The following is a 23,524-nucleotide window of genomic DNA, read 5'->3' on the forward strand; positions in this document are numbered from 1 at the left end:
GCGGCTCCGTGGCAGGTCTCTCCCCTGCTCCTGGCGGCGGAGACACCTGCTTGTCAGAGCTGCCCCTCCCCAGCCGACTGTTCTCTGCGCACGCTCCGTAGCGAGGCTCCCAGAGGCGGGGTCTGAGGGCCTCAGGCACGCCCACACCCTCAGTACCAACCAATTTTCAGCCGGCGCTTGACTGATTGACAGCTAGCGGAAGAGGCCCCAGACCCGGATTGGGCACTCTTGCTGTTGTGGGCGGGCCTAGGCTGACGGAATCCGGAAGCGCTCAGCGCGCAGGTCGGGCCAGCTTGGTTGGGTTAACCGCGGCTCGCTGACCCGGGTTTAGGCATGTCCGCCCGTCGGGGGCAAGGTAGGTGGGGCCCTGGGGGCGCGAGGGGCCTCCCTGGCGGGGTTGGATGGAAGGGAGTAGCAGGGGCTCAGAGAGTTGGAGGGATCGGGACGCCGCCTGCCCAGACTCCAGATCCCGCTTTTGGCCATAGACTCGGGTCCTGATCCTAGACCCCGACCTCGGACTCGGCCCACCTTTCCTCCGGACCGTACACCTTGTCCATTTGTCCCTGTACTGCTGGGGTCGGGGGCTGTGGTGGGATAAGGGGGGAGGGTGAGGGCGAGGCAGTCCTAGTGTTCTCTGCACAGCACCTTTCAACAAATAAGTAAGGGCTTTACGGGATCCTTCCGAAGTGTCCCAGCCGTGCCTTCAGTGGTGGTTGGGCCTGGCGGCCTGTCACCTGTAACCTCACTACATAGAACAACAAAAATCATCTTGCGTCTCAATTTTGTTCTCTGAAAACAGAAGGTAATTACAGTCATGCATTTATAACTACATTTTGGTTAGGAAAGAACCAGATTTACTGTGGTGGTCCCATATGACCATCATAATGCTGAAAGATGCCTGTTGTCTAGCCCAATGATGTGATGACTGGCATAATGTCATAAAGCACTGCGGTGTCACTTGTTTTGGGTGATGCTCATGTAAATAAACTCCTACTGCCAGTTCTATAAAAACACAATTATGTACATAATGTACCGCTTAATAATGATAACCTACTGTATTATTGGTTGAGGTATATAAAATTTCATTGATATTTTACTTATTGTTCCAAGTTTATTTCTTCTGTGACAGAGTGGAACGCAGAGAGAGATAGGCACCCCATACAGAGTTTTCACACCATCATCCTCCGATAGCCTCAGCTACCCTGGGTTCTATTTTAGTGGATCTTTTCTTCTTTGAATGAGTTTAGATACACAAATACATACCGATGTGTTACAATCACCTACACGGTAATGCCGTTCAAGTTGGCAGCCTGGCAGCAATAGGCCATACGGTAGAGCCTAGGTGCGTCATGGACATATCGTACACTCTGATGTTCACATGACAAAATTGCCGAAGGATGCATTTCTCAGAACATATCCTCATTGTTAAGCAACACATAACTCTATTTACCTATAGTATATCCAAGTAGTGGGGCATATACTCGTGTTTATTAAATAATAGTGTTTTTAAAGGTAGGAGCAGAGGAAGTTGGATTGGTTAACCTGCTGGAACCTCAGAATGAAAGTGTTAGAAGGCTCAAAAACAAAAGAACAACCTCCTATTTCGTATGAATCCAGTAAACTATCATTTCCTCATGACCATTACCCCAGAATCATCAATTATAATGGGAAAAGATGGAAATTTTAGACATCTATCTCACCTTAACTTGGATTAGTTCAGGTTGTAATTCATTTCTTTCCTTCTCTGGTTACAACTGATAATTGTGTTTTTGCCCTTTTTTTTTTTTTGAGAGGTTTTTCACTATAGGGTGCGTGCGCTCGCCAGACAGAGACATAGAGACGGAAAGCTAGAAGTCACCCCCCAGGGGGTATGGTCACGCCACAGTCCCTTCTCCTCCATTCTCCTCTCGGGATCTTGGGCACGCACGCACACACGCACCCAGCGTGAGTTCTAAGCCACCGGGTCCGGGACGCGAACTGTGGTCGACCACGTGGGAGTCCAGCGACATAGCCATTACGCTAACTGCTGGTTCCCCTGTTTTTGCTCTTTCAAATGAAAAGCCCGTGGCAACTATAGTGAATAAGCATTGGCTTAAAAAGAAGAAAAGGAAACTAATCTCATAATATGGAGAAAAATACAGTCTCACCTTGTCTTTTTTTTAAGTTTTTTTATTTTACTTAATTTTTTCATTTTTTTAATTTAAATTTTATACATTTAGTTACTACATATCACTTTGTTTGCATGTTGACTATACCCAACATGAATACGCTTCAGAAGTGTCATGCTGGGGCTTCCCCTTTTCCTCTAAGTACCAGTGGATTCTGACTGCACCCTCTTGACTTTAAAAAACTGTTTGTGGGGGAGATGGCATAGCAGTTACGTCACTGGACTCCCATATGGCCAACTGCGGTTTGAGTCCCAGACCTGGTGGCTAGAAAATCATGCTGGGCACAGGTGCATGCATGCCCAAGATCCCAAGAGAAAATGGAGGAGAAGGGATTGTGGTGTGGCCATCCTCCCTGAGGAGTGATTTCTCACCTTCCCTCTCACTTTCTCAGTCTATAGTGCCCTAAGGCAAAAACCTCTTTAAAAAAAAAAACAAAACAAAGAAAAACAGTTAATAGGACTGGCCCTAATGACCTAGTGGTTAAGGTGGAGCTGGAGGCCACATGACTGACCACACAGTTCAAATTCTGGATCTAGAGGCTTGAAAAACACATCAGGTGTGTTGCATACATCCCCCAAACCTTGAAAGGCTGGAGAAATGGAGGAGGAGGAATTGTGGAATGACCTGGTCATCTACCTTTCTTTCTGTCTCTCTTTGGCTAGTGTACATGCCCTCTGGCAAATTAAAAAAAGAAAAAGTTTCTAAACAAACAGATGCTAGGCTCCAAAATGAACATTAGCTTATTTTAATGAGTACTCAAATTACCTTTTCTGTAACCCTGCTCTAGAAGAGGGTTGATGGGCTCTGTTAATTAAACATTAAGGTGGGTGGGAACAGACTTGACCATGAGCCATCAGAGTGCTGGTCACAAGGATGGAAAAGCTGTCTCTTGCTCTCCTGCATTTGGGTGAAGGGATATCTTGCTGCATGGCAAACTTTCTTCATGTTTCATGCCACACGCACTCTTGCTTTTGCAGTCCTGACTCTTAGCCTGAAGTTAAATATTTTTTTTCCCTATGCAAGAAATCATCACATCATCTCTAAGGCATCTAGTCAACTTAAAAAAAAAAACCGCTTCTCAACTTAGTAAATTAAGATAAATGAAAGCTTTTGATGGTTTCTCTCAGTCATTAAACGTTTTCCCTTGAAACAGCCTTTCCTGTAGGTCATGCAACAAAATTATCGAATAAAATTTAGGTTGTTAAAGAACATTGTGGTTCAAAGGATGGATTATAAAATGTTAAAATGGGAAAGAAAATGTTAGTTTTCTCTACCTCCTCTTCACAAGCTCACCTAAAGAGCCCTTCTGCTAGGTAACACTTAGGCTCTGAGAAATACTTAAGGGACATCTTAGTTGGAATTAAAATTCTAAGCACTTATAACTTGTTAGAGCATGAAACTCAGACCTGATCTCAGTCTTCAGAACAGTTTTCCCTCTTGTGTGGCTTGTGAGGACTATTATGGTTAGGAAAATGTGTGATGGTTGGAAGAAATGGTGGCTCAATGTGGGTTTGCGCTAACATTTGTCATGGTTCAGTGGCTTCTCAAGAACACTGGATCCCAGAGGGGTTGGGGAGAGGCCATGGTTCCCCCGTGTGCCTCTGGTGTGGAGGTGATCACTGTGCAGCTCAGGCGTCCCTCCCATGGAGTAGACCATGTGCAGAACTCTGACTTAATGGCACTTATTCCACTGCCAGTGTGACAGAGCATCTGCTGGGTGTGGGTGTCACAGCTTCTTTAAAGCCCTGGAGGTACAGCAGGAAACCAAGCACAAAATCCTTTCCCTCAGTGCTGAAGCACTGGTGTAGCTCAAGCCTGGGCCCTGGGGTAGAGTCATGGAGGCTTATAAAGGCCCGTCTTAGGCAGCCAAATTGTTTTCTCACTTGGCCCTGGCACGGGCCAGGATGCATGAAGTGGGTAGGGTGGCAACAGTCTAAGGTTTGAGTGACTTTTTTCCTTCAAGTAGATTGCTCCTGGTGATAACATAACCTGCCAATGCAACCATTATTTCGGTGACAAATTGTAGCAAAACTCTTCAGGATAACAAGAGGAATGTTTAGCCTTTGAAACAACACGACTCAAGTAGGAATTACTTTCTGGATGCACTATTTTATTCTAGAAAAATGTATGAATGTCTCTGGAACCATGCTTTGCAAGCCTCCAGAGTTACCATGCTGCTATGACCATGAACAACTCTCCCTAATGGAAGAGCATTACATAAAGTGCACCATGTCTTTTTTTTTTTTTTTTTTGATATTTTTTTTTCTTTTTTTTTTTTTTTTTTTGGAGAGGTTTTTGCTATAGGGCGCGTGCACTCGCCAGACAGACAGAGAGAGACAGAGAGATAGAAAGCAGGAAATCACCCCCCAGGGGGGATGGCCACGCCGCAATCCCTTCTCCTCCATTCTCCTCTCGGGATCTTGGGCACGCACGCACACACGCCCGGCGTGAGTTTAAGCCACCGGGTCCGGGACTCGAACCGCGGTCGACTATGTGGGAGTCCAGCGACATAGCCATTACGCCAACTGCTGGTCCCACCATGTCTTTTTTTTTTTTTTAAGAGATTTTTGCTACAGGGGACATGCACTTTCCAGAGACACACAGAGAGAAAGTAAGAAACCATCCCCTAGGGGTAATGGCCATGCCACAATCCCTTCTTCTCCATTCTTCTTTCAGGATTTTGGGCACACATCCAGCTGTGCCTGACATGAATTTCTAGCTGGCAGGTCTAGGACTTGAATCACAGTCAACCATGTGGGAGTCAAGTACCGTAACCACTATGCCATCCACTGGCCCCAAGGGCACCATATCTTAAATGTAGCATGTAGTCCAAGTGGCTTGCATTCAACTTGGGGAGATTGGGTGAATATCCAACGTGTAATTAAATGCTAAGCTAACTAGGATAGGACTGTGCTTGTATTCACGGTAGCCTGTGATCAGGAATCCTAAAGTGGGCTGCAGTGGAAATGGGAAGCTCATAGGAGCTGCAGTTCTCCCAGAGGGGCTGCATCATGCTACTTGAAGAAGGAAATCCCTGTGCTGAGGTCATCATCTGATCCTGCCTCTCACAGTGCTGGCCAAAATAGCTGCTCAGTTAACTGTTGGAGTGAATGGTGAGCCCAGTGTCTGCCCAGTGGAGCAAGGGTCACCAACCCCCTGGGCCACAGTTTGGTGCCAGTCCATGGCCTGTTGGGAGCCAGGATGCAGACCAGTACAGGTCTGCAGGGCCTCACGGTAGAAGTCAGGGAGCAGATGAAGAGCAGGGCTTCGTCTGTGGTTGCTGCTGCTCCTCATCACTCACATTGGGCTCCACCCCCTGTCTGATCAGGTATTGGATTTCCATGGGACCAAGAAACCTGTTGTGTGATTGTTCCATTGTATATTGCAATGTGGTAGTGGGAAATGGGGTGCACAGAGAATGGGGGCCACTTGGGTCATTCTGGACCAACTCTCCTTCTCCCCACGAGGCCAGTCCTTGGTGCCAGGGAGACTGGGGACTGTTACGGTAGGGCATGCTGCCACCTCTTTACCGGATGGCTCCTTAGTCCTGTCTGGGGACCTTGTGGGTGTCCAGAGCAGAGTATGTCATGAGATAACTTGTTCTATTGGGTTGTCAAGAAAGTCATGACACATTTCTGCATAGAAAAACAAACAAAAAAAATGCATCACAACTTACCTGATGACCTAACATTTTAGAAAGCCTGTCTGTTTTCCTTCTACTTGGATGTTCTTTTGCTGTGTGGGGCACATAGGATGAGTGTAACACCACTTGACTCAATAATCACTCAGAGGTTTTGAGCTACTCTCTCATTCTTCTCATCCCCCTACTCCATGCTATGTTCATTGGAAACATTTCTTAAGGGATGCAGAACTTGAATTGGACTTACTAACGTCAATCCTTAAATGCTGGAGTGAGGACGAAAGTCTGGTGGGCCAGATTCTGGAGTAGGAAGGAGTGTGTGTGTGTGTGTGTGTGTGTGTGTATGCATATTTGTCTGTGTGCATATGTGTGTTTGTGTGCACATGCGTATGCCTATGTGTATGTGTGTCTTTGTGCATGTGTGTCTGCGTGTGTATGTGCACATCCATGTGTGCAAGTACATGTTTGCCTGTGTGTGGGTGTATGTGTGTATCTGTATGTGTGTTTGTTTTTCCCCACTTAGTCTCTCAAATTTTCCTGCAGTGTCTGCATATCCAAGTGGAGTCTCAAAACTGGAAGAGCTGATGTGTAAGGGTCTTCATTAGAAAGAGACTCCTTCATCCCTCTTACTGTGCTGGGTTCCAAGTGTGTTCTGGACACATGGTGACACTGTTGGGCAGAGTGATTGTTCTGGTCACATCTGTGGTTTTCTGTGCAGTTAGTAGGCAGTCCCTTACTGTCCTGCCAGAAAAGTCTGGTTGTGCTGATCAGCACACAGGTGTTACTATGCTCAGATATGACACATCCCCTTCCTTCTGGAAGAGGAATGGGTAGCTCTTTCCCCTTTCAGAGATCGATGAGGATTGAGAAAACACTTAGAAAGTGTTTCCTGAATGGATGAATAAATGAGTTATGAAACTGACTTTTGCAAACACAGTTTAGAGAATTGTGGAAAAATAAGAGCAGCTATGTTGGGCCACCATAATGGGCCCTTGTGATTGGGAGGTGAGTGTGGGATCTGAGCAGAGCAGAAGCTGGTGTTTCTGTCTGTGAAGGGTGAAAGTGGGCAGGTAAGGGTGGGAAGGGGTAGAAGGCACAGTAGAACATGGTGGGGCATGTAGGTGGGGAGACAAGAGACGAGACGAATAGCTAGCTCCAGGAACATGCTGCTAAGACCTTGCCTTGAAGACATGGTTGGCAGAGTTTGATTCCACAAAAGGTGGGTTTAAAGGAAGCCATTATCAGGGTGAGACTGTTTCTGAGAGTGAGGAGGCAAGCCAGAGAAGCTGCTGCAGGAACTCTCAGTCTCTCCCAGTAGTGTCCCTAATTGTTTTTGTTTGTTTGTTTGTTTGTTTGTTTTGGTATGTGTTTTTGAAAAGTTTGTTTATCCCATGGAGAAGAGAAAAAGAGATGTAGCACCCTCGACAGAGTCCTGAGACCATGATCCTCTCCCAGCTTCAGCCAGCCTGATCGTGGGCACACCTGTGCCCAGCATATTCAGGGAGTTCTCCAGACTTCAACTGTGGGTCTGCAAAGCCTCATGTTTTACCACGGTGCCATCACCCAGCACCGTCTTCCTAGCTGTTGAACCACACAACCCACCCCACTGCTCATGACGTGGGTCTTGTCAGTGCAGGTTATCTTGTCAGTCAACAAGTTCTTCGGGTTGGATTCCAGATCTAATGAAAAAGCCAATGTTAATGAAACTGGGAAAAACAAAGACACTGGAGTAGAAATGATAGTTTACCCTCTGTGTTCAGACCATAGTAAAGCAGCTTTCTAAATTCTTCTGAACGGCATCTCAGCAGTTTTCAGCCCAGCCCTGTTCTGGTAGAAACCAACTCTGAGCACTGAGCAGTTTGTCGAAGCTTCCACCTTGGTCAGTGGTGCTACCAGCCCTGCCCTCCCCCCACCCCCACCAGTACCCAGGAGCACCCCTTACTCTCTACTCTGTTAAGACATGCTGCTAAGACCTTGCCTTGAAGACATGGTTGGCAGAGTTTGATTCCACAAAAGGTGGGTTTAAAGGAAGCCATTATCAGGGTGAGACTGTTTCTGAGAGTGAGGAGGCAAGCCAGAGAAGCTGCTGCAGGAACTCTCAGTCTCTCCCAGTAGTGTCCCTAATTGTTTTTGTTTGTTTGTTTGTTTGTTTGTTTTGGTATGTGTTTTTGAAAAGTTTGTTTATCCCATGGAGAAGAGAAAAAGAGATGTAGCACCCTCGACAGAGTCCTGAGACCATGATCCTCTCCCAGCTTCAGCCAGCCTGATCGTGGGCACACCTGTGCCCAGCATATTCAGGGAGTTCTCCAGACTTCAACTGTGGGTCTGCAAAGCCTCATGTTTTACCACGGTGCCATCACCCAGCACCGTCTTCCTAGCTGTTGAACCACACAACCCACCCCACTGCTCATGACGTGGGTCTTGTCAGTGCAGGTTATCTTGTCAGTCAACAAGTTCTTCGGGTTGGATTCCAGATCTAATGAAAAAGCCAATGTTAATGAAACTGGGAAAAACAAAGACACTGGAGTAGAAATGATAGTTTACCCTCTGTGTTCAGACCATAGTAAAGCAGCTTTCTAAATTCTTCTGAACGGCATCTCAGCAGTTTTCAGCCCAGCCCTGTTCTGGTAGAAACCAACTCTGAGCACTGAGCAGTTTGTCGAAGCTTCCACCTTGGTCAGTGGTGCTACCAGCCCTGCCCTCCCCCCACCCCCACCAGTACCCAGGAGCACCCCTTACTCTCTACTCTGTTAAGACATATTAATCAATTCTTGGTGAAAATTATTATAGCTATGCCAACATTTAAAATATTTATGAACTGTTCATGACATAATTAGTGCTGCTAAAAAATTCTGTAAGGAAAAACTTTGGACATTGACATAAAATATTTTCCTCACTCATTTTACCTCTTCTCCCCCCCCTTCCTCCTCTTCCTCCTTTTCCTCTTCCACCTCATCTGTTTTCTTTCTCTCTGTTAAAAGTTTTGGTAGAGAATTAATACTTAACTGTATTTGTACGACTCAGATGCGACTATCATATATGATTGGTCATGGTTTAAGCTTCTAATAATATTCCATTTAAATATTATTTCTGGTCTTATTTTGAGTACTATTTTTCTTTTAATTAATATTTTAAAAACCTTGCAAACTCTTACTTAAATTTTAGCTAATTATTTTTCTATTTATAATTCTATTACGAAGCCCATTAAGAATCTATCATTCATTGGATTAGCATACTGTACTGGAATTTTCTTTTCTGTGAAGTTATGTAATGTTGTGATCACTTATAGGCAAAGTTAAATCTCTTGCCTCAGCCCGGCCGTGGTAGTGCAAGTGGGTAGAGTACTGCTCCACGAGGTGGGGGCCACTCGGGAAACCTGGGTTTTGTTCTCAAAGCTACCTACCCAGGCCAGGTGCAATAGCTGGGAGGTGGGGCTGAACATCACCATGAAGAGACCCTGTCAGAAATACTTGTCTCTCTCTCTCTCTCTCTATTCCTCCTGCCTGCCCTTTTTCCCTCCCTCTATCTGGTTTAAAAAAAAAAAAAAAAAAAGCAAACACAAAAACAAAAGCCCTTGCCTCATTATAGGGACAAAATGAAAGAAAGGAAACTCTGATGGACCTGTATATATTTAGCAGACATTTAAATGTAATTTTTACTGAGCCAGCAGGTGGCATGGAGGTTAAGGCACTGGATCCCACATTGCCAACTCCACAGGCCTTCAGCTACACTAGCCGCCTCTGCGTGCATGCCCAAAATCCCTGAAGGAGAATGGAGGAGAAAGGATTTCAGTGTGGCCATTCCCCCTTGTGGGGGTTGACTTTTCACTTTCCCTCCCTTTTTGTGTGTCTCTCTCTGTTTTTGTCTGACCAGCACATACTCCCTAAAAACTAAACAAAAAAATAGTTTTTTTACTGAAAATAAGTCATTTTAAATGTCAGATTTCCCAGAAACCCAATAATTGTGAAATAATTTCAATATAAAGTACCTGTTAAAATGAGATATGCACATGTCAGGATGGAAAAGGAAATGACTAATGTTGATATTTACTGAGATAGGGAAGTTTTTCATAGTTTACTTTAAACTGATTAAATAATTTGGTTTGTTTTTGTTTGTGGTTTTAGTGGTAGTGTTTGGGGAGTTTTTCGTCTGATATGGCAGATTAAGGTGAAGAAAGAATATCTTCAATGTGAAATTTGCTATCAATGGTCCTTTCTGGTTTTATTTTCAGTGGTGACTTTTCATTTCAATATGGTTTTTAAAAGCCTGCCAACTCTTGTTTCAAAAATCTAGTAACTCCCATTCATGATCCTGTTAAGTGAAAACTCTAAAAAGGTGTATCGTAAACCTATTCATGCTATATGTTTTTCTCTTAAAATGAAGTATCAAGAAGTCACATATAAAAAGTTACTTGTCAATATTTGTAGTCTGTTTTATTTTTAAACATGTGGTTCTATGACTTTGACAGCTTCTTATGAACAGTCACTTTTTTTAAAGAGAAGTTTGCTATTTGGATGTGTGCATTTGCCAGAGAGACAGAGAGAGACAGAAAGCAAAAATTCACCCCTCCCAGGGAGATGGCTACACCACAATTCCTTTTCCTCCATTCCTCTCGGGATTTTGGGCAAACATGCACGTGCACTCAGCACAAGTTTTAAGCCGTCAGGTCCAGAACTCAAATAGCAGTTGACCATAGGGGAATCCAGTGCCTTAACCACTAAGCCACCTGTTGGACTGCAAACATTCACATTTTGAAATTGTTCTTTTTTAAACTTATTTCCTCTTCTATATGCAAATTAGCTGCACACGTTTTGGTTTTCTCTGAAAGTTATGCTTTCTCAAATGATAGTACTTTATAGGGATGATAAGAGTTTTCACATTTGGCATAAAAGAATCACAAATAATTGAACATTATTTCTAATCTCTTCCATCACTCTATCACCACAAAGCTTTCTAAATGAATAGTACATAGTCAGTAAAATGAAATGTAGGTTTTTTCCTGATTTTAAATAAAGTATATTATGATAAATACAGATACTAAAGGAAAATATGCGACTTTGGGAATCAAATTGACTATTTTTAAGAAAAGAGAAATATCCACTACATTAGTGGGGTAACATTTAGTGGTCTTGAAGATCATGAGATGCTTATTTTTCTCTTTTCTTTTTTTCCTAAAAGGAATATTATAGACAGAAAAATTCCTATTTCTATTCCTCACCCCCCCCCAAAGAGCCTCTTAAATGGGATGTAGACCCAGTTCCCTTTACCTAGCCTGGGAACCATGCTGAAAGAGATGTGGCCCCTTTTTGGGGGGAGAAGGAGTTTGTTTTGTTTGTTAAGTTTATTTATCTCTCCCATGAGAGAGAGAAAAAGATAGAGCACACTGCCAACCGGGTCTCAACACCATGATCTACCTCAAGCCAGCTCCAGACTATGGGTAAACTCATGCCTGGCATATTCAGGAAAGTCTCAGGACTTAAACTGGGAAGCTTCCCGTGTGGGATTGCCTAGCAGAGGGTTGTGTTTTACTGCTACGCCACCATCTGGCCCCAGCTACTGCGGACTCTCATTGAGTTTGTTTTGGCTTCTTTCCTGAAGGGGCTTTGTAGGACGTATGCTCCCATACCATAGCAAAATAGAAAAAAAACAATTCCTTGGAATGCTGCCGTTAACAATTTCATTAAAAACAGAACAAAAACCTTTCTTTTCCATACTGTTAATTCATGGATTTTAAATCAGTTGTTAGATTTTAAATCAAACAAGTACATTGAGGAAGAGTTTAGAATTCAGTAGGTTTACCACCAGTGATCAAACTTATATTTCTTTTTGAGGTGCATGTATTTACAATTTTTTTTCTAGGTGACTGATTTCCAAAAAAACACTTCACTGAAAGATTTTATTTTTATTCGGCTTATATCTTTAAATTGAAATAGCAAGTTTAGGCAACGGTCCTTTTTGAAAAATTATATCAAAATAACATAACTCCCCTGTGGAAATCCCTCTGTTTGGTACTGCAACATATTAATTTTAGATGTTTTTTTTTTTTTTTTCATCTTGGCTTTTTGTGTGTCTATCATCTTCCAGTTCTCACTGTCTGGTCTACTTGGTAATTGTATTTGTATTCCTGCAGGTTATTTTTTTCGATTGGCATTTTTAACATCCATTCCTCTGCTTTTTTATTTTCTGGTGATTGCTTTTTGACAGACGCTAGAGTTTCAAGTTAAAACCTGCTCTTGCTGCTCAATGAGTAGCACATTGATGAGGTGTGAGAAAAATGAGAACAGAGGCTGGCCTCAGGTTTCGGGCGGAGGCCTCGGTGTCTCTGTTATGGCCACTAAGCACTTATTTGATCCATGCAAATTCAGAACTCTTAAGTGTTCTTGGGCTGTGACACAAGCCTGAATCCCAGAACTATACCACCTAGCTCTGGTTGGGGATTTTTATTTTATTATTATTAATTTTTTTTAATGTTTAGCACATAAGTATCTATACAGGAAAAAGACTTTTAACCTTTAGTTTGACTCTAAGACCTGTATTTGTAGTACATAAACACACACACACACACACACACATGCTCCATGAAAACACACTAGGGAGGGACCAGCAGATGGCGTAATGGCTATGTCACTGGACTCCCATGTAGTCGACCACAGTTCAAATCCTGGACACAGTGGCTTAAACTCACGCCGGGCGCGTGTGTGTGCGTGCCCAAGATCCCGAGAGGAGAATGGAGGAGAAGGGCTTGTGGCGTGGCCATCTCCCCGGGAGGTGATTTCTCGCTTTCTGTCTCTCTGTCTTTCTGGCAAGTACATATGCCCTATAGCAAAAATTTCTCCAAAAAAAAAAAAAAAGAAAGAAATCCACACACTAGATCAAAAAGGAACCTTTCAACAACCCAAAGTTGATAAATAATACCTTTTAAAATTTAACTATGTCCCAATATTCTAAAAAAGAAATTAAAAACACTTTCTTTTCTGTGCTGCTTTTAATATTAACCACAAAAAAGACATAGTGTGTTGACTGAATTAAGTCCACGTTTATGGGAAACCATCAGGCAGTTTATAGGGTACTTATTTTATCCTTAATTCTTATGTTTCGAAGTAGCAGTGAGGGTTTAAGTGGCTATACAATATGTTTTTGGTCTAAAATAGCTGATTATGGCTATTTAAATAACCACTTGAACACTGTTAGTGACAGAGCAGTTCATTTTCAGGTTGGTGGACTCAGAATGCCTGGACCAAGACTTGTGGCCACATCCTCCCTTAGAAATGCCCAGGTCCTGGACCAGCAGATGGCAAAATGATTTTGTCACTGGGATAAAGTAAAATGCATTAGTGAATCTTCCAGTAATGTCAGTTTATAGAAAGTAATTACTGATATTTTTATTTTGCTGCCTTTTTCTTTCTTTTTTCCTTTTTTTTTTTTCTGCCTTTTTTTTTCTTTTTTCCCTTTTTTTTTTTTTTTTTTTTTTTTGCTATAGGATGTGTGCACTCCCTAGAGAGAGAGAAAGAGAGAGAAAAGAGAGAGAAAGCATCCCCTAGGAGGATAATCTCTTCTTCACCATTTTCCTCCCAGATTTTTGGGCATGCATAACCAAGCACACAGCATGTTTTTCAAACTACCATATCTGGGACTCAAACTGTACAGTTGGCCATGTGGGATTCAGTTGCCTTAACCACCATATCACCGACTGGCCCCTTCATTTTTCTTTATAAAAACTGATTTTTGAAAATTAAAATTATATTATTTTTAAAAAATACTTTATGCTTCATTTTGTAGCAGTGAGAGTATTTAGATATGTATATGTGTCTACAAAATTATTTTATTTTTAGATACCTGTAGATGTCTATTAAATTGAGTTAAAATGTATAGTTAAAATTCTTGTTGAAATAACACTTCCTGCATTATAACAAGATACCTGTTTCAACATTCATTTGAGATTTTCTGTTCTTGTGCCTGTTTACAGTATACTTTATGAGTAATTCATGGATCATGGATAATAGGTTATAAAAACCAACATTGGCCAATATTTAATATCAAATCATGCATTAACTCCTGTCAATAGGAAAGGTATATTAAGTGCTCATTTTCCTATAGCAATGTTTAGAACAAGTAGTAGAGGCAGGAACGAATTTCCTGAACCCCTTCCATGTATGTGACCATGTAGGCTTCAGGGAAGTGGCCAGACATCAGAGATAGCCTCAAGAAATATGTTGTCCATCAGAGAATATAAATTTTTCGTATGAGGTTTTATTTTAATTTTTTAATAATTATTTTATTTGACTTTATTTATTTATTTACTTATGACCAGAGAGGGATAGAGTGAGAGAGAGAGGGAGAAAGCAAGCCACCAGGTCTGGGACTCAAAAGTGGTCGGCCTTGTGGGAGTCCTGCACCCTTAACTACCATGTCACCTGCCATTCCCCATATGAGGTTTTAAAACTCACTAATGTAAGATGGAAATCTCTTCGGCCCCTTGGTTTACAACCTACTTAAATCAAATTAGCTTGGGATATTGAAGTTTCATTTTAGTTTTCATTTTTCTTGTTTTTCTTTTGAGCTAAAAGCTCAGTCAGAGCTGGTGAACTATGGGGGCCTGGGTCTCTGAGCTCCAAGCTTGAGGACAGTCTACAACCTTGGCTTGATCTGGTCAAGATGTGCGATGGGAAGACCAGGGTCTCACAGCATGTGGCTTGGACTAATGAGGTCCAGACTGAGATTTGCCCCTGGAGAAGGAGCCACATGTTCTAAACCTCCAGACAAGGTTTCACCTGTAGCAGTCACACGGGAGAAAACTGCAGAAATCAAGTCAGCTGAGAATCCAGAAGGCCTCGGCATTTCATGATCTTTGCTAGCTATGCTGGAAAATTCACTCTTTATTATTAATATTTTTTTAAGTTCTTTGCCAGAGGGTGCATGCATTCTTCAGAAAGACAGAGAGCAAGAGTGAGAGGAAAGGTGAGAAATCACCCCCCCCCCCCAGGGGCGATGGCCATGACACTATCCCGTCTCCATTCTTCTTGGATTTTTGTCACACTTGCACACACTCCCGGCATGAGTTTCAAGTCACCAGAGCCAGAACTCAAACCGCAATCAGCCATGTGGGAGTCCAGCACCCTAACTACTATGCCATCTGCTGGCTCCTAGCAAATCCCTTCTTGATTGTAGGTCCTGTGGGCCATGAGGTTAAGATGAACGAAGTCTCTTCTGAAATAATAAGCTAGATTATAGAAGGCAGTGATTGTGATTTCCAGTATGAACCATTTCATATTGATGACACTTGGCAAATACCAACCGTCAGTGTATTTGAATATCTGCCGACCAGATTTTTAAATTATCCCTATTTTTACTCCCATTTTAGGATTTTTATGACAGTGATACATCTATATCCAGTATTTTCATTTGCGACATGAAATTTAATAGTATTGGTGGAATACCACCATGAATTAGGTTGTAAATATAATTTATTTCAGGCAATAAAGTGAACTCAGTCAAAATGCTCACTTCTCTGTAGTTCAGCATGTTCTCATCAGGCCACTTTCCTCTCAACTCAGAAACCGCCATCAGGAAGCCTTGAAAGACAAGTGCCTGGGACCAGATGTCACATGCTTTGATCCTCACCCCTGTTTGTTTTATGGTTCTCCTAAGGGTCAGCTGTGTTGTTTAAGCAAACTATGTTTTCAAATGATTGATCGCACTGAGTGTGCCCACTGGGGGCTGTTTTCTCTCAGGGGCTTGACCCATGCTTGTTCCTCCCTGGGATTGCTTTCTGCTCTGTGCAGCGGCCCAGCCACAGGCGTGTCATGACCCTGACCACAGTCTGGGGTTTCTTTGTAGATTTTCCTATTTTCAGCCACACACAGATGCACTCATGAGCACGTGCAGAAAGCCGTGGTGCACAGCTCAGTTCAGCTCGATGTCTGGATTGGGTGCTGCCAGACCAGGCAGGTCTTAAGCTTCCTTGTCTTTATTTGTAAAACAGGCTGATTAGTTATGATTTTATGTTAGCATTTGTTCTAGTTCATGAACATTCTGGTTCATCGATTCTGCATGTTTTATCTATTTCTTTTTTTCCCCCTAGAAATTATCACCCTAATCATCTACAATATAATATTTTACTCTTTACAGTTTAAAGGAAATATACATGGAAATTTGAACTTTATCCTTATTTTAAATAAATATACCTTTGAGCATTATGTCTTTAAAAAAAAAAAAAAAAACATTGTGCAAACCACCAATCTCTTCCCCATGACCCCGACAACCTCTGCAGGTCAGAGGATGCTCTGAAGTACATTTCATGTGGGTCACCCAATATATGGCCTTTCTTCAGAGGGGTCTGGAGTCTCCTCACCTCAGCCATACATTGGTAGGTTCCTTTGCTAAAGAAGGTTTTATACAATATCCCCCCTAAAAATAGCATATGCTGACTGTCTTATTGCAAGGACCTCAACAATCTGGGTCTTACATGATAACATCATTACAGTTCGCATTTTCCACTTAGCCAGAGGGTTTTTTCCTCCCACCAAAGGAACCTTATGAATTGGGAGCCACCAGACTGCAGAGATTCATACTAGGGGTACTCTGTTTAGGGTAGTGCTCGTGCACACCTGTTTACCCCCCTGGGCATGTTTGAGTTTTGTTGTTTGTTTTTGCTTTTTGAGCTTCTTTCATGGTTGAGGGTGGTATACCCTTGATAGGGTCTCTCTGCGATGTGATTCCTCCCTCTCTCAGCCTTCTACAAAAGTGCCTGGCCCTGACACGTTCAGCCTAACCGGCATCTGAGCCCGGGTCTCCCATATGCTGGCCTCTGTTTTGTGTGGTGATGCCCTACTACCTACACATGGTGGTTAGGCCTGTGTTTGGGTTTTTACAGATGATCTGAGAAAGTCAGTGGGTCCCCTGGTTAACATTATGTTGGAAGGAGCCCTTTTGTTTTTTTAAACCCACTACCATGTTCCTTACAGCTGGAACATGGTAAAGGGGCTGTATCTAATACATGTTATCTGATGATATGATGAATTATGAAGGATTTGTGTTTTTAAGTGTGATGTTACTGTGTAAGGCTAACAAATCTCCGCTATTTCACCTATAAGCCACTCCCAGTTTCTCACCTCTGATTTCACGTTACAAATTATTACACATATCCAATTGTGCTGAGTCTGCCTCTCCCACTGTGTATCTAAGAGTATGAGCATGTTTGCATTAGGCATTCTGGTTTCTGCTGCACAACTTTGGATTATTCTGATGCTGCTCTTTTGTTTATTTCTAAATCTAATGAGTTTGAAAAAAAATTGTTTTATTAACTTCCCTGCTCACCTTTTCTAGTATGCTATTTTGAGATTAGTACCTGCTCATTAACCACACTTAAATCAGGACAGAAATACTTATTCATCATGACAGTTTTTATTTTCCTTCAGTTAAAGCAGAACATAAACTAAAATAAACTAAATAATCTCCACATATTTGTTGAAACCCTGTTAGCCGTACAGAATTGTTTCCTCGGTTAATGTGTTCTGTTTAAAGGAACAGGTACAGAGGACATGCTTAATGGATGGTGGGAGAGGGTAGGTGTGCTGCTGGCCTTCTCAGACCTGTCTGTCCACACACCTGGTTCTTAGGTACTCTGTGTGGCCTGTACTTGGGCTGTCTTTTAAGAGGATGCCTGGCACCCAGGACCACACACCCAACTCTGAAATGGTTCACAGTCTCCATCACCCACGAAATTCAACACAAGCTAGAACCTTGTGAGGAGAAACAAGAGTTTCATGGAGCCCCAGTGTAATACCTACATGGAGCTCACACCATCCAGGCCTCCCTTTGTATCCCAGAAACACTTGTCTGCAGTTGGGGGCAGGGGAGTTCTTTATGTGCTGTGTCTAGGGGGCTGCCTGGGGTATAGTGCCCAGTGGTGGGGTCACTGTATTTGACTTTTTGGCTCTCAGGAAGTATTGTCAGGATGTCTTTGTTTTTTTTTTGTTTTTTTTTGGAGAGATTTTTGCTATAGGGCGCGTGCGCTCGCCAGACAGAGAGAGACATAGAGACAGAAAGTGAGAAATCACCCCCCAGGGGGGATGGTCACGCCGCAATCCCTTCTCCTCCATTCTCCTCTCGGGATCTGGGGCACTCACACACACGCCCGGCGTGAGTTTTAAGCCACCGGGTCCAGGACGCGAACCACGATCGACTACGTGGGAGTCCAGCGACATAGCCATTACGCTAACTGCTGCTTCCCAGGATGTCTTTGTTTTCAATAAAAGCCATGGATGATTTAAATAAAACTGCCATAAATCATTCATTTCTTGTCTTTGTAGTGTTTGTTGAAAAAGTACTGAAGAGGCTTTTTCCTAATGCTCCAAGTGGCCAAGAAGAGGCAGCACCCCAGACTTCAGCTTCTGAAAAACCACCCAAGAAAGTGACCTTTGAGAAAGTAAAACCCAAGCATGCTCCGCCTTTGACGGGTGAGGTTATTTGCAGGTGCTGATACATTAGATACTTCATTTCACTTCAGTCATTTGTGCTTACACTGGAGAATTTACCCTCTGAAACTAGGACTTCTATTTGGTAATCGAATTTTGCAAAGGTCTTAACAGAAAGAGTGGGCAGACCAAGGTGTCATTCTACACACAACTTGGGTAAAGCCAAAGGCTCTTTAGAGTCTTGTTTTTTGTTGAATTCATTTATATGTCGAATTCCAGTCATGGAGATTGCACTGTGACTGGAGGTTTTACTCAGCCAGGCCTTGGTCGTCTTATGACTAGAGCATGTGTTTCTCTCTCTGCCACTGTTGCTATATCCTCAGTCAGTGTACTGACCTCCAGACAGCCTCCCTGCCTTGTTTGGGTTGAATCCACTCAGGGACAGATTCCCGATGGTCCCTGTCTGTTGATTTTCAGCATATGTCTATCTCAGTGACTGTCCTACCCAAGATCATTTGGGCAGCAGGGTTGTCTATGGTGACGGTTCCAACAACTCTCGTTCCCTAGCAGTACAGCTGAATTAACCTAGTGAGAAACCACTCTGTGGGAGACACAGGGATAGACCACATGAGCTGCAGGCACAAATGGTAAAGGTGCTTAGTTCACATCTTTTTAGCAATAGTCTCTCCCTGGGCATTTATTCTCCATGTGATTCTATTTATGAGGGCCGTTCTGTCTCTTATTGGCCCTGTTGAATAACATTGAGACAAGAGATGCAATTTAATTCCCTAGTATTCACATATCTTATGAAACTCCCTCAACTGGCTCTTAACAGGCAGCCCCAGCAGTCCCACAAACCAGTATTTATCCACAACACATTTACCTCAGAAAGAATGTTATTCATGGTAATTGTATTTCTAGGCAAGCCCAGAAAATGCATTTAACCCATAAAGTGATTAATGCCTTTGGGTATTACACAGAATTTGAATACCCATGATATAAGACAAGAGAGAAGGAAGAAGTTTCCTTTACTCATTCTAGATATGGGATTACACTAAGGAAGCTTTTCCTATGAGATGAATCCTTGTATTCCATGTTCCTCTTCTGTATCCTTGTCATGTGATTTTTATATTTTCAAGATGTCTGAGCTTCTAATGTAGAGTACTACCAAGACTACCACATGAAAATGTACTTTACTGTAAATCTAGACACCTTGCTTCTGCTATAGAGCCCAGGAAAGTAGGATAAAAATTAATATCGCTCGAATGTTAAAAATTAACTGCTATTGAATGTATTTCTACTATTTAAAGGATATGCCTATTATAGGATTCACCCCCAAATTTATATCTTAAAGTCCTAACCCCTAGTACTTCAGAGTATTTGAAGATGAGGTGTTTAAAAAAGGTGATTAAGGTTAAATGAGGTTATTAGGGCAGACCCTAATCCAGTATTACTGATGTTCTTATTAAAAAAGGAGATTAGTATATAGAGGGATGACCATGTGACCCAGTGAAGACCATCTACAAACCAAGGAGAGAGTCCTGGAACAGATTTTCCCACACAGCCTTTATTTTTTGTTTGTTTATAACTTGTTTTTCTTTTCTTTTTTTTTTTATTTCATTTTCTTCCACACATTCAATCACATTATTATTTGTCTTACAAAATGGATATTTAAACAAGTGCCCACACAGCCTTTAGAACCAACCCTGCTGACAACTCAATAGGACTTCTGGCTTCCTGAACTGAGACCATAAACTTCTATTGCTTAACTCACTGAGCCTGTAGTACTTTTTAGTGGGAGCCCTAGCAAACGAATACAATGATTGTTCTGCATATTAGACATTTACATGTTATTGTAGTCAGCTTAGCAAAGTTTTAAAAGCAGGTAATGAATATATTAAAAGAATTGTACAAAAACCTTTGAAATTAATAAGCAATTATAGCAAGGTTGCAGGATATAAGTTTAACATACAAAAGACAATCATGTTTCTATGAACAAATGAAATTTGAAATTAAAAATGCAATACTATTTACATTAGCATTCCCCAAAATAATATAAGCACTAAATATATTAAGAGATACTCCATGTTCATGAACATGTTCATGTTCATACTGTCGACATACAACTCTTCCCAATCTGCTCTTTAGATTCAATTTAATCCCAATCAAAATCACAGTAAGTTGTTTTTTGTGTATAGACAAAGTAGTTCTAAGATTTCTATGGAGATTAAAATAAATCAAGAATTACCAACACAATGTTGAAGAAAAACAAAGTTAGAGGACTAGCCCTACCCAACTTTAAGACTTGTTATAAAACTACAGTAATCAGGATACTGTGTTATTGGCAGAAGAATAGGCAGATAGATCAATGAAATAGAATAACGAGTCTAGAAATAGACCTACATAAATATAGTTACTGACATTTGACAATGGCACAAAGGTAATATAATGGAGAAAAGATAGTCTTTTCCAAAAATAGTGCTGGGACCACTGGATGTTCACATGCAAAAACATGTGAATCTGAATCTAAGTACATGGACCTTATGCTCTTCCAAAAAACTAACTCAAAATGGATCACAGACCTAATTGTAAAATATAAAACTATAAAACTCCTAGAAGATTACATAGGAGAAAGTCTAGGTGCCCTTGGGTTTGGCAATTACTTTTTTAGATACAACCCTAAAGGCAAGTATACATGAAAGAAAGAATTGATAAGTTGGACTTCATTAAAATTAAAAAGCTTCTGCTCTATGAAAGACACTATGAAGAAAATGAAAAGACAAGCAACAGACTCTGAGAAAATTTTTGCAAATGTATCTGAAAAAGGACTAATCTATAATGTACTCTTAAAACTCAACAATAAGAGGACGAGCAGTTGGCATAATGGCTATGTCACTGGACTCCCATGTAGTTGACTGCAGTTCGAATCCTGGACCTGGTGGCTTAAACTCACACTGGGTGCATGTGCATGTGTGCCCAAGATCCCAAGAGGAGAATGGAGGAGAAGGGATTGTGGTATGGCCATTCCCCCTGGGGGGGGGAGTGATTTCTTGCTTCCTGTCTGTCTCTCTTGGTTTTTCTGGCAAGCACCCATGCCTTATAGCAAAAAAAAAAAAAAAAAAAAAAAAAAACTCTCTCAAAATACACCTCAACAATAAGAACGTGAACAATTCAATTAAAAATGGACCAAAGACCTGAACCTCACCAAAGGATATATGAAAATGACAGGTATATGAAAAGATGATCCATGTCATATGTCATTAAGGAATTGCAAATTAATACCATCACACATCTATTAAAATGGCAACAATTCAGATAACTAACAACACCAAATGCTGGTGAGAATGTGGAAAATAAGAACTCTTCTTTATTGCTGGTGGAAATACAAAATGGTATAGCTACTTTGGAAGATAGTTTGACAGTTTTTACATATGTGAACTTTTTTTATCATTCAAATCACCAGTTGCACTTCTTGGTATTTACTCTAATGAACTGAAAACTTACGTCTACACAAAAACCTGCCATGGATGTTTATAAGTTTTATTCTGAATTGCCAAAACTTGGAAGCAACCAAGATGTCTTCAGTAAGTGAATGGGTAAATAAACTGGCATACATTAGACAATGGAATATTATTTAGTGGTAAAGAGAAATGAGCTATCAAGCCGTGAAAAGACATGGAGGACTTTTCCAGCCCAGCACTGTGATCAGTAGAGATTGCAAAAGAGCAGCCCCAACTGGAAGATTACCTTGAGGAACACTGTGAAGGGAGAAAGAGAGATCGATCTTTGCTAGAAGATGGTAAACCACAGAATACTTGATAGGCAGAGCTGAGCTGGGAAGATTTATGTGTGAGTTGTGTGCTGGGTGTTTGCTTTTTAACAGTTTCTGTAGATGACATGTAAATATTTTCTCAAAGATATTTAAAACCGTACTGTCAATATTGTTATAGAGTCACAAACAAAATTATAACAAATATTTTGAAGTTATCTTTAAAATTCAGTTTTTTGGGACCAGCAGTTAGCATAATGGCTATGTCACTGAACTCCCATGTAGTCGACCACAGTTCGAGTCCCGGACCCGGTGGCTTAAACTCACACCGGGGACGTGTGCGTGCGTGCCCAAGATCCCAAGAGGAGAATGGAGGAGAAGGGATTGTGGGGCGTGGCCATCCCCCCGGGGGGTGGTGTGTGTGTGATTTCTCGCTTTCTGTCTCTCTCTGTCTTTCTTGCGTGCGCATGCGCCCTATAGCAAAACCTCTCAAAAAAAAAAAAAATCAGGCTTTTGAAATTTCAAAAATTATTTATTAACTGTCAAGAACTATGAAGTATGAGCAAAAATTCTTTGATATGTAAAGTAAATGTGTGTGATAAAATGTAAAGATAAATTTAAAAAAGAAAAAAGGAAAAAACATGGAAGAAACTTAAATGCATATTGCTAAGTGATAGAGGTCAGTCTGAAAAGGCTACATACTGTATGATTCAATCTATATGATATTCTGGAAAAGGCAAAACTATGGAGAGAGTGAAAAAAAATCAGTGGTTGCCTGGGGTTGTAGTAAGGGAGGGATGAATAAATGGAACACAGAGGACTTTAGGACAGAAGAACCATCCTGTATAATATTATAATGGTGGACGCATGTCATATATTTGTCCAAACCCATAGAATGTACAACACTAAGAGTTATCTCTAATACAAAATATGGACTTTAGGTGGCAATGTTGTGTCCATTGTAGGTTTATGAATGATAACAAATGGACCATTCTTCTGGTGGGTGTTGATATTAAGGGAAGGTATGGCTGGAAGGGGTGTCAGAGCGGCAAGGAATATATGGGAAATCTCTACTATGATCAGTTTTGCTGTCAAATCAAAACTGCTATAAAATGTAAAGTAAATAAACGATAATAAATAAAGATAGCAACACAGAGAGGACATTTAACACCAGTATGTCTTATGATAAGCAGGTATCACTAAGATTTTCTGGGGTTTTTTTTTCTTTGAATTTTACTGAACCACCCCTCTTGATCCTTTTAAAAGTGTTTTTAGGATCTATTTGTATTTCCTTCCTTCCTGTAATTTAACAAAAGCCTTAACAGTGACTTTTCACTAATAATATATATGGTGATAGGAAGATTCAGTAAGGATGACAATTGACCCTTTCTACACAATCTTATTTTTCTAAGTCAAAAAGTAATATCTAGACCCCCGGGACCCGCGCTGAGCGAGGCGGCGGCGGGCAGAGGGGCCCTGCGCCGGCCCACCCGGGCCCTGCTGCGGGCCCCCGCCCCCCCCGGTACCTGCT

The 23,524-nt window shown here is 41.7% G+C and overlaps 1 protein-coding gene across 3 annotated transcripts in view; it reads left to right on the plus strand.

Annotated features, from left to right (window-relative positions):
- The first annotated feature begins 233 nt into the window (after positions 1 to 233).
- The window catches only part of ERICH1 (glutamate rich 1), a 92,205-nt gene continuing 68,914 nt past the window's right edge, over positions 234 to 23,524 (plus strand). For 2 of the 3 annotated variants that reach the window (XM_006141627.3, XM_006141628.3), the window contains exons 1-2: positions 234 to 355; positions 18,120 to 18,266. In XM_006141627.3, the coding sequence (XP_006141689.1) occupies positions 334 to 355; positions 18,120 to 18,266 (169 nt within the window). In that variant the 5' untranslated portion in view covers positions 234 to 333. The remainder of the gene's footprint in view (positions 356 to 18,119; positions 18,267 to 23,524) is intronic. The other variant, XM_006141630.3, reaches the window with a different exon arrangement.

This window comes from Tupaia chinensis, unplaced genomic scaffold (assembly GCF_000334495.1).
Source record: "Tupaia chinensis unplaced genomic scaffold, TupChi_1.0 Scaffold000061_1, whole genome shotgun sequence".
NCBI classification, from domain to species: Eukaryota; Metazoa; Chordata; class Mammalia; order Scandentia; family Tupaiidae; genus Tupaia; species Tupaia belangeri.